Consider the following 12706-nt stretch of genomic DNA (forward strand, 5'->3'; position numbering starts at 1 on the left):
AAAAAAAAATCAAATAAGGCTGACAGTGCTTTTATTTTTAAAAAGCTTCTATACATCTGTGTGAACTAAGCTTTAAGAAAGCTAAGTAAATCTCTTTGTAGGATTTGGGCAGAGAGAGGCTTGGTTCTTGGATCCTATTCATGCTTAAGCTCAATCTTGATGTCCACAGTCAGCACAATTAAAACTGAAGTTCCTGTGTGAACAGGTACTCATGAACTTTTCAGTAAAAAGCAGTACCTGAGTGGGAATGCCTGCTTGCATTTTTTCATTAAATTCATTAATGCCTCGCACATCCTAGTTTAGCCTCTCAAATTGTTGTTTGTTGGGGTTTTTTTATTATTATTAATTGATATTAATTTATCCTCTGATTCTGTTGGTCAGCTCCTTACTCCACAAGCTGTCTTATTGTCTTCATGGGAAAGAGAAGAGCAACACTGTGAGGTTTCAGCTGCCCTGACTCAGGAATGACAAAACATAGACAAAAGCAGGGGAAATTTATATTAATCCCTACACTCTCCCATAAATTCACTTCATATTGCAATTAGAAATAGCTCTTGGCTAAGATAATACATCTTCATTTTCTTTTTCTGCCTATTGTCACAATGGTTCCATGCAGTCCACTGTGCAGTGCAGCCTTCCTTGGTCTGGTGAGGAATAGTGCTGCCACACATGGATGAGCTGTTATACTGAGGTTAACTGTTCCTGTTTTCTTTTATTGATCCTCATACAAGACATTTAACACTGTAGAAGGTCCTAGATCAATAAACCCTTCTTCTATTACTTTCCAGTTCTCTTTTTCGAAATATTACTGTGTAGTGCTCTACTTACAATCTAATGAATGGTAAAAGAACATGTACATTTATTGCTGTTATAGTTTTTATTGTTGTTACTAGTAATAACAATAACAGTATCTTGTTTGAAGTGGTACCCATAATTCAATAGCTGTTTTCCAAGAACAAATGAAAGGGACAATCCCCAACCTCCCAGACCATGACACTCCAAGGCAACCAAATAGTTTGGGGGGATGGCACAACAAAAAGAATAACTGCAGAAATAAAAAAAAAAATCATTATAGTCACCTTGGCAAACAAGCATTTTGAAAGGAAATTTTAAAGTAGATTTGAAAGAAAATTTCTCATGAGCAAGATCAGAGGCAGGTTTTGTATGGAATAAGGCATTTAAGGATTTCCAGAAAGGCAGAAAACAGTGGGAGTATTCGAACGATGATACAAGTTTGTGAGGCCAAATGGCCAGTGGTCTGCTATTGTTTCTTACATCTAGGACTTCTGAATCACTCATTTGCTTGCAGTGGTGGATAGAACAGCACTGCTTCTATGCATCAGGATGCTCAATAATCATCGCTTATCCCTGTGTTTGTACTTGCTGTGAAATTCCAGGTTGTCCCAACTAGAAATCACACCCAAGCACAGGGAGTTCTACAGATGTTGGCTAATTTTTGAGACTTTTTCCACAAAGGATACAGTGTTGTTAAAAGACTTTCAGTCACTTATTTGGAAGCACTGCTGATAGATTGCTTGTGTGACAGACACAGCTCTCTTTTCTCCTGATGAGAGCATAACATGAGTGGCCTCTTGGTATCAAGTTTAGTAAATGGATGGTCTTCCATTATACTTTGATATGATGAGTGTTCCATTCAGACCAAGATTAGAATATTGCAGGGTCATTTAACATCCATCTGTTACACTTTTGGCTGTCTGATTCAGTTGCACAGGGTGATTCAGAAGCCCTCTCCAAGCTAATGAATCAAGTTTTCAGAATGTGTTTATTAGCTAGATCTCACAAGGGTTTGTGGCATGTCTCAACTTGAAGCTTTAAAAAAAAGAATAAAAATAAAAAGATCAAAATGTATTCAATTAGTACTTTTTGTCTGTAGGGCAACTGCAATAGTTTTATGAGATAATAAATGTAAAATTCATTATGAAGGTAATTAGAAACTTCATAATGTCCAGATTGAATTCAAAAGGAAGGATATTAATTTTGTTTGTTGAGTTAAAAATAGTAAAACATTTGGAAATGTCTGTTCATTAAGATTATGAGAGTATTCAGTTGTGGGAAAGAGATATCTAACACCTTTTTCCAACTTGGGCTGTGGAAAATGAGGAACATGTAAAAAAACCCACAAATGCTCCATTGCCAGCTGTGAAATGGAATGGATAAGATGTAAGCTACTGTGCTAATAAGTGTGCCATTTGTGCAGCTTCCACAGATGACAGTGCGGCAGAGAAGAAAGGTGGAACACTTCATGCCGGTTTAATTGTCGGCATTCTAGTCTTGGTCCTCATTGTGGCTGCAGCCATCCTCGTGACTGTCTATATGTATCATCATCCAACATCAGCAGCTAGTCTCTTCTTTATAGAGGTAAGTAATATATTGTGCCACTAGTCTTTTCACTCGGCTAGTATAATTGGGGTTTCCGGAACAGAACTTTCTTAACTAAATCTAGAAAGTATTCTTGTGTTCATAGTGTAAGCTTTGAAGAGAGGGACCTACCTCACCTAGTAGGTGATGCTCTTTTGTTCTTAACATATTTGTCACTCAGCTGCTTCTTTAACTACTAAACATGTTTTTTGTTGTTGTTTTTCTTACACAGGACATATATCTAAATGATACATCTCAGATATCACTCTCCTTCCTATCCTTCATTGTCCTCACCATAGGATTTTTCCATTAGTTGTTATGTGCACTGGCATTTTATTTTGGGACATATATTTTTTACAATTATTTTCCTGTGGAAACATTTAATATTTTCATTTATTAATTGTCCAGAAGAGCTGACTTAAAGTAAGTTTTTAGCTGGAAAAAAATGTTAGCTGTTCCATACATTCACTTTATAAATCTTTTAAGACTTTGTCACGAATTGCAGGAAAGGTTCTTTTCACCTAGATTTAACATCTAAATCTAGCATCATCTCCCTTTGCTCTTTTTATTAGTGTAGAGAGAAACAAACTCCTTTAGACCATGATTCATCTGACCTATTTGAGACATCTCCTTTGGGATTAGATAAGTTACAATTTTTGCTCCTCAAATATAGATAGCTACCTCAGGCATAGATATCTACATTGCAGATTCTGGCATTTAGTCAGCTCAACTCCACTGTACATGACAATATGAGAAAGAAACATTTTCCATAGGTGTTTGATTCTACAAAAAACTGTGAATACCTGTACTGACTCGTATTTTTTTCAACTCAGCAATATTCCTCTAACTTATGGTAAGTATAGAGTTGCTAAACATGAAAGGAAACACTGATTGGTCATAACCCCCACCTTCAGTACTCCCTAGCTTTTAAGAGCCCAGACAATTTCTAATGGGCAATAGTTAAGATGCAGAACCACTGGAAGTGGCACTAGGGACATAGCTAGGGATTGCTTAGGTAAAAGCCTGGACCAGGAAGATATAGACATTCATTCTTAGTGACAGCAGTGTGAATTGAAGTGAGACATGAACATGAACAGAATGATTCATCCTTAAAATCATATTATAATAAATATACTGCTTACATGCAATAGTAGTGACAGAAATCAAACTGAATTGTTTGTCAGTATTCCAGGCTCAAGTGATGTAACTGCATTAACCATCAGGGAACAGCATCCATGTAATAAAATCAATAGATTTCTTTCATGTCTATGTGACATTTCAAGCCAGTTCTCCACTGATATAGACAAAAAAAAACCCTTCACTAAAGTCCTTGTACAAAAGAGAAGGAATTGTCCCTTTCTTTTTTTCACATGCAGACTGAATTGCTGTTTCTGTTTGAATTGCTGTTGAAAACAAGTTTCTTATCTGTTCTGATGTGACTGAAAGGCTAAATAAATAGCAACTCCATTTTTTAAGGAGTGAAGATTACCAAATTAAAACACCTATTTGTGTAATTTTGTTCTCAGTGCAGTAATGGCATATTAATTTATTTCATTTGTTGATGCCATACTCATCATGCAAACATTGATGCCTTAGTCAGTTTTGTTAAACCCATTCCACTGAATATAGGCAGAATTGATCAATCTATACAGTCAAAGCTAAAATGTCTTTTAGCAAGCCATGTGGGTTTTGGAAAACAGAAAAATATAATCTTTCCCTTTAAAGTAAAGGAGAAATAATTCAATATGGACAGGAGAGAAGTAAATCAGTCAAAATCAAATTTATGCAAAATGTGGTATAAACTACATCCTCTTTTGGTTACTAGCAATATTTTGATACTTGTGAAGAAACAGCCATCTGGCAAGAATTATAAAAAGTTCTAGCCATGAAGGGGTGGTCTGTCCCTTTGACGGGTAAAACCACTGACACGGTGGTAAAACCACAAATGATGGAGAAAGGGATTACCCTGTGTTTTAGAAAATTTCACAGAATCACAGAATCGACTGGGTTGGAAAAAACCTCAGAGATCATCAAGTCCAACCCTTGGTCCAACTCCAATCCATTTACTAGATCATGGCACTAAGTGCCATGTCCAATCTCAAATTTGACATTTCCACAAATTCCAAAACTTTAAAGCCATTGTTGTTATCATAATAATAGAACAGAATAAGGTAATCCTTTCTGGAAATGAAATTACTTTTAAAAAGTTTAATAATTCAGCTTTCAAAGGAAAAAAAAAATAGTTTGACCAATTCAAGAAATAAAAAGTAGAATATATTATTCTTATATTCATCTGATCTATAGAGTGTACATGTTTCCAATACAGAGGATAATGTATCTTTTCAGACTTGCATTTTGAAACTGAAGTACAAAAAAATAAGAAGACATAACTTGTATAAATAGATCACAGTTACAAAAAAGTGTTCCTTATGCAATTGGAAAATATTTCTGAATAAGCTGTTACAGATAACATGATACCCACAGAAGACAAGCTGAATTATTTATGGGAGATGAATGAAATGTGATCTGATGTTACCACTCTGGGAAAGGAGCTCAAGAAGATTGCCATGGGCCTGGTCATGAAATGAGAATAAATGCATAGGTATTTCAGAAAATAATATTGTTTTGTATGAGTCCCTTGACTAGTAAAGCAAGTTGCACAGTTAAACAAGATGTGACAGGTAGACAGGCAGCTTCCTCATGCAATTGTCTAAAAAATGACTACTACACTGTAGTCTACCATCAAGTTTTCTGGCCAAATCAAGATCTACATCAGTTTATTTGTCATCAGTAATTTATATAAATCTAAGACTGGGCCAAATGAAGAATGGAGACCTGCCCCATTTGTATTTACTTTTAAAGAAGATACTTGACAGAGGCATGATGCTGACATTAAACACAGCATTCATTAAAAACTGTAACATGACTAACAAAGAAACATCTTTTACTTCTAAGATTCTAGGATGCTGTCATGATTCTGTAGGTAAAGCATAACTTTCAGTCAGATTCTGTTGGGTTTTTTAGGTGAAGGACTATGTAAGAATCTTTTAGTTGATTTGGTTTATGGTCAGGGTTACTGCTTACTAAGTAAAGTATGATAAGCCGATCCCGTATCTGAGGCTTTAAGTCTCTTTCTGCTTTGTGTTACCTGCAGATATCAGACCACATTCACTTACTACCTCACTCAAGTTTTCACATAACTCATCTTGAGTCCCATTCATGATGCCCCTCATGTTTGTCATGTAGTGCCTTTTCTCAATGAGCTCCCTCAGATAAGGATAAGTACACCCACATTTTGACTGCACTGTTTAAATTTGCACTGATAAATGCAATCCTTTGTGACACTTCTGAGCACCATTGAATGATATCCTGAGTACATTAGTTGGTTTAAATATGTGATACAGGAAACCAAGGAAAATGCCATTTATTCCAAAAGCAACTATTGTTTTAGAAGAGACTAACATTATTCTGTGATTTTTTTTTACCCCTAAAGTCTGAAGAAAACTTTTCCTCTAGTGGTTTTCTTCATGGTTGTTGAGCACAATGCATATTTGCAGTCTCAACTGGAACAAAAATAGCTATTTTGAATGAACAGCTTTGTAAGTCTTAAATGCTAACGCTATTCAATTTGCTATGATAATGTATCACTTTAAAAGAATACCATCCAAATAGTTCAATACTTTAAAAAAAAAAAAATAGTTCCCCTTTCTGTTAAGTGTGTAGAAGATTCAAATAAAAATGTGTGTAGAAAATTCAAATAAAAATTTCCTGTTTCTTCCAACTCCCATGCCATTCAACATGTATTTCATTGTTCAGTGAGACACTTCTCTGGTGGCCTAAGGACAGGATGAATTATCAAATTTTAAAGTTAAGGGAGTTCCAGTCAAAGTTCCAAGGAATGCAGGCTCGTTCTAAAAGCTGGCAGTAAATGTGGACTAAAGATTTCCTTGCACAGTGATAGAAGAGATGTTATATGCTTTGGTCTTTTATTTAGGTATGCTTATACCTGTGGTATTTTCTCTCTCTTGAATTTGATTTCTTTGCAAAGAATTTCCCCTTTTTGAATCAAGTTATGTACCTACTCTTACCTCGAGGAATCTTCTGTCTCTTGAGTATACTTTGAACTTAGTTGCACTGATATTTTGAGCATGCCATACATGTCAAATAGTGTTATTCATGTCTTTTTCAACAAAGCAGAAGCTTATGTCAGAAACCTACCTATAACACATATAGCTATACACTAACCATAGCAGAATTAAAAAGTAATTAATTTATTCACTAACCTATGTAGCATACTTGCATTCAGGATTTCAGGTTTGGTGGCCAAGAAGGCAAGCATGATGCCTCAATTGTAGTGGATTACATGACTCTGATATAAATAATAGCACAAGTGCTATAGATGTCTGGAGCTGAATGTAAACAGGTGAAGAAACTCCTAGCTGTGTCAGATGGATTTGCTTAAATTTCAATGAGTTGCGAGCCAGATAGAAGCTTTAGGAGTGTTTTAGATTCTACATCTTCCCTTATTTTTCTTCATGTTCTTTTTTTCATATATTTTTAACCTTTGTTGATTTGCATTTGTGTGTGAGCTTTGGCCCTGAAAGCAATCACGTCCAGGTAACATTTAACAAAGCAAAAAGCAAGGCAGGAGGCAGACTGTCTTTTACTTGGCTATCCTGCGCCTGTTTGCACCAAGTTATATGTGGACAGAAGGGTTGCAGGTGACACAAGAATTTTTAATATGCCTGCTCTTTTTGTGTTTTTCTTACCTTCCTTAGTTATATGTTGGTCCAAAATCCTTTTAATCTTTGAAACTTACCTCGGCTGTCATCCCAGTGCTCTGTCTTTGTAGAACAAAGGCAGCATGATCTGGCCACAGTTGAGGAGACAGCAGCAGAATTGCTGGCCAACATGAAGGCAGGGAGTCAAGCATTGTGATGTGTTTTCCCAGCTGGACACCAAGACACTGTGGCCAAATGTGCTTATGTAAGGCTTGACGACAGCAGAATAAAATTTTTCTGTGGTAGTTCTCTGAGGTTAGGGGATTTTAAGGACTCTAAACTAGCATTGCAGGTTGAGACCATCTTAACCTTCAGCTTGTAGGTATGAAACCAAATTCAACTTATTAACACATGTAGACTCTGAAGCTGTAGGGATGTGAGTGAATATAGAGCCTGTGTATTTCTTAATAGTGGCTGTGTATGTCTTAATTGCAGATAATGTCACATACTGAAGAGAAGTGTGGGTGCTTGTGGTTACATGTCATCATTCTTTCAAGTTAAGATCCTATTTTAAAGGTTATAGTATTTGCCCTCATGTTCCCACCCTCCCTGGAGGTTTTCTAGAGTTTAATGTGCTGATTCAGCTGCTTAGAATCATGCATGTACACTCACACGCACATAGCTATGTCTTTTTTAGTTATTTGTTTTACTTCATTTTGGAAGTTTAAGATGGATAATTTCAAGAATCTGGGTGGTTTTTTTTATATGGCCACACAGAGATTTGAACTGGTGCTATGTAGCCAGGAGGTGACCTTGGGGAGAGAGGGAAGAAGGAATGAGCAGCTGCAAATCTTCAGCAAATAAATAATAGTGTGGGATCACAGCCTAGGGGATGCACCTTGCCTCTTCCTGATTTAACTTGAATTACGTCTTTACTGGTAAATTAAATAAGCCTGGACTGGTTTTTAGCCTAGAAACCAACCAGCATAGGAGGTTCTGTATTCCTGTCATTTAACTCTGTTAGTCTGACAGTAAGGTGACAGCATGCAGACTGTTAGCATGGACTGAGGACCATTCCCAAATCCTGAGCCCTGGCTGGGGTGGTCTGAGAAAGCACTAATTGTTGGATATTTTTTCTAACAATTGAGCTGTATAGTGGATTGTGTTGCAGTATCTGGAAACATGCACTGGCATGCAGACCAGTAGCTTTTCTTCAGATTTTGACCTTCTCATCTTCTGTCTGCTTAGAGGAAGGCAAGAGAAGGAGAAAATATTCAAAAAATCCAGAGACAGTTTTTCGTATTTCAGAGCTCAGGGAGTTAATGAGCATTTGTGGCTCACTGTTATGCATCTCTGCTCATAGCAGCACAACACAAATAAGAGCCATTCTTTAACAGTCAGCCCTGTTCTGTTCTCCATGCACCATTTCAAGGTTTCTGCATTAATGTCACAGATGCAATGTATATCTTCAAAAAATGAAAAGTAAATAGGAGACAGTATAAGAAAGAAATAAAAAAAGCATTTTTTAGAAAGAGCCAGGTCCTCAGCTGGCTTAGAAAGGTAATGAAGCCCACACAGCTCTGCTAATTTCTTTTGTGATATGGCCCGTTGTTTTTATTATATATACATTTTGCAGGGAATTATGCTTCTAGTTTGTAAAAGGCTTGACATGGACATCAATTTGTTTTTGCCCAGAAGTTTGGGCTGAATTGTGTTTCATGAAGATGATGATTAAAAAGAAAAGAACAAGTATCATTTTTCTCTTCTTTCAAAGTCCTGCAGTATCCTGGCAATTGGGGTATTGTCATTGATCTCGCTGTCATTGCCTTGTACTGATAGTAAAGTTATTTTTTCCAAAGCTTATCCATCTCAGCAGGAACCAGCAGCTTAGCAAGGGAAACCTAAAGCAGCCACAAGGGAAAAGCACTTAAATAAATAATCAACACTGACAATAAAAGTCAAAGGTGGAGAGGAAGGAGGCATTCTGTTTCTCGTCTGTCAGCAGCCAGCTACTTAGATGAACCTAAGACTGCAGAAACATTGTTATAACAAGAAGCTGTTTAAATCACAAAGGTATTTTAAACAAGCACTTCTATCAAAAAGAAAAATAAATTAAGCCTGTAAATAATCCTACCAAATTTTAAGTCTGAAGCAATCTGGATTTCAGAACAGTTTCTGCAAAATATTAAATTAACTTGATGTCAGGGAATTGATCTTTTCTTATTCCTGGAAATACATATCAGAAGTACAGTTTCAGATATTTGAAGCCTCATCCATTTCTGACAAATAAATTGGGTGTTTCTAGGAGAGATTGAAGACTGATGCACAAATTAAAACTGTCCAAACAATATTTCAGGTAACTGTGAGCACACAAAGACATTTCCTGGACAAGATAATTTATAACAGAAAGATCCATCCTTGTCCTGAGAAAGCAGAAGGCCTGGATGCACACATAGATTAGCAGTGGACAAGTGTACTTAGACTAATGCCTCTTGATGGTATCAGGTTAACATATGGTCATTTAGTAACAGATCTTCCTATAGGTTTCTCCCATTTTGTTAATGCATTTGAGTAAGTCATCACAATTTTTCTGGGGTTTTGGCAATTTATCCAGAATTTGGATAGCTCTGTATTTATATCTTTCCAGTTAAGAAAGTGAAGTAGGCCTTTTTGGCAAAGTGTGGTTGAAGAGTATAGATTTTGAATATATTTAAATATCATTATGCCCTTGAATTGGGCAAAGAACTTGACATTGATGGAAATGTAAGATGCAGCCTTCAGTAGAAAGAATGAAACAGTCCTCTGGAAGTTTGAAAGATTTGAAATACAGGAAGATAATCAATAGAAAGAGAAGACAAAGTTGCATCAGAGCATTCAACCAAAAAAAGTATTCAGTAACTTGAGCTTTTGTGTAGTTTAGTGGGAAATCAAGTTTTTTAGGGAGCTCTGGCGAGTCTTTTAAAACTTTGAAAGATTGCCCTTCTCATGATAATTCAAGTATTTATAATCACGTAAACTCAGTTTGGAAAGAGAATCTGTGTGCGTCTTGGTGAGATCCATTGGTCAAGTTTAGCACTGAATAGGAATGAAGAGCTGATCTGTGCGCAAGTGCTCTGGAATTTTATGCTGGTTGATATATATGAAGAAACTTTTGATAAACTGACAAAATTTTCAGAACAAAATGTGCACGTGGCAGGGTGGGGGAGAAGACAGAGGGGCAGATTTTTCATTATGTTTTCCCTTCACTGCTCTTCTGACCTTGCAGATCTGTACAGAATCATGCTAATTCCATTTTTCTGTACTGAATGAAGGATAGGACAAGGATGGGATGGGGATAGTAGAGGATAGGATGTAAGAATATCAAATATGTACTACATGTTGCCAAGCGCCTTCTGTCCATTATGGATAGAAACTTGTCTTCATGCATATGCATGAAAGGAAGTGTTAAAGCTTAGACTTACTGCAGCTAACAAAATATACATTATTACAATTGCTTTTAATGAATTACCATCTCAGGAGAAAATATTAACTGGCATAAATTTTAGGGATGGTGCATAATGTCAGCACCAGAATCTCTTAGCAGCAGGACATCAGTCTTCACATACCAGCATTTCAATAAAACTTTGTTCAGCTGTCTGTCCTCATGTAATTGATCTTGTATATTGCTTATCCCTTACATTTTTTTTGTAGTGGACTGTTCTGTTCTTATTTTATAGTTGTATTGTTGTATCGTTGGTGATGTGGTGGTTCATAATAGGTAGAAGCCTTGCTGACAGTAGAAAATAAATTACTTTACTCTAAAAGATATCTGGACAGTTAATAGAGTCCAGTAACATAATAACTGATGGGTCCTTTTCCGTTTTGTCCATTTCAATATGGTCAACTTTACCAGAAATTTCTGTGTAAAATTCCACCAATACAGTCAAACACATACAGAAAGCACTGATCTATCTGAAATTTTCCTGTAGTTTTCAACTTGACCCACTTTTTTCTCTTTTGCTTAAAAAAGTTACTGTTCAGCAGGGAATAAGATGGTCTAAAGCTAGCAACCTCAAAAAAAAATCATGGACTGTAGCACTGTTCGTATCATACTATCTGAATTTTGTTTAGATAATATTCAATTAAGTGCACCCAGATAGGTATCAAACCTTTTTTTTATTTTTGTTTCTTCTGTCTTAATGAGATGATACCATTTAGAGAGATGAAAGATCCAATAAGGCTCAAAATTCCCTCCTGTTGGAAGATGTAAAAGGAAGAAACTGGTCAACTACAGGAACACACTTGGACACCTTTCTGTGCAATAACAGTCAGAAGATACTCCAGTCTCCACCCTTTAGAATTCATATGTGGAATCCCCTCCATTTTCTTCTCAGAAGTAAGATGAATAATCTCACTGGAGAAGTGGTGGATTCCCCAACATTGGACACTTTTAACATTCAACTGGAAGGATGCTGGGACATCTTGTCTAGTCTGTGCTTTTGCCAAGACGACTTGGACTAGATGATCTTAATGGTCCCTTCCAGACTGGAATTCTATGAAACAGTATCCATTCCACCTCTGCTGTAATGTAAGAAACATGAAAGATGGGTCTCATTTCCCATGGATTTTCCAACTTTCATTTTATCTTACTGATCTTCAATAGGAACTAACTTTTTTAAAATGTGTTTCATAATTATTCTTCTGCATCCTGACAAATATCTTCAGCATCCTGGTCATGTAAAGTCACAAGTGCTTTTCCGTCATCCTTGTTTTCTTAAAATAATGAACCCAAGGAAGCTTCAGACCTATGAGAAAAAAAACCTTTTCCTTCTTTCTTGCTTTATAAAACACTGAAAGGAAGTAGGAATTACAAATCTCCAGCCACAGCTCAGAGGATTTCCCCTAAGAGTTCTAATTCCAGAGGAAGAAACATATTTTTTCCCCTGTTAAACTGGATGACAAAACTAAGGAATTAATTAAAATACTCAGCTTGCTTTCTCCCTGGTTTTGGTTGTTTGTGTTTTGAAGGTTTTGTGCTTTTCATTTGGTTGGTTGGTTGATTTGATTTGGGTTTTTTTGTTTGATTGGTTGGGGGTTTGTTTGTTTGTTTGTTTGTTTGTTTGTTTGTTTTTGAGAGGGGTGTTAGGTTTTGTTGTATCTTCTTATTACTCTTCTTATCAGCAAATAAAGTAGAAGAATGCATTAGGCATTTCCTGAGCTGCTTCAGTAACTCACAGACCTTTGTATCTCCTGATAACAAATAAGTTACTTTCGATTTTGTCAATTAAAAGTGTGATGCCTCTACAGCTTCTTTGGGGTCAATACACAAGTCAATGAATTGATAACTTGTCAGTGCTTCCTTTTAAGACTGCCAACAATTTACAAAACCCACATGCACACAAAGAATTTGAAATTAAACGGTCTGTCACTAGGAATGGAAAATCTCACCTCAGGCATGAAGAGAAACCACAGAAAGCTGCAGCTGTAATATTTGGAAATGACCTTCTAATCTGTTGGTTTATTTCTGGAACAACAGCTGATGTTTATGGTGTATGGCATTTTATCATTAGAACTGGTACACATCTGTTGCATATTTCATCATCTGGAAAGGCCAATCAAAAAGTGTA

At 36.3% G+C, this 12706-nt stretch overlaps 1 protein-coding gene across 1 annotated transcript in view; it reads left to right on the forward strand.

Moving 5' to 3' along the window:
• The window catches only part of PLXDC2 (plexin domain containing 2), a gene marked incomplete at both ends in the record, with an annotated part of 263909 nt that overhangs the window by 249154 nt on the left and 2049 nt on the right, over positions 1 to 12706 (forward strand). The window contains one exon of the mRNA XM_080338898.1: positions 2219 to 2379. Within this exon, the coding sequence (XP_080195024.1) occupies positions 2219 to 2379 (161 nt within the window). The remainder of the gene's footprint in view (positions 1 to 2218; positions 2380 to 12706) is intronic.

The sequence above is a fragment of the Nesoenas mayeri genome, assembly GCF_963082525.1.
Source record: "Nesoenas mayeri genome assembly, chromosome: 2".
Taxonomy (NCBI): Eukaryota; Metazoa; Chordata; class Aves; order Columbiformes; family Columbidae; genus Nesoenas; species Nesoenas mayeri.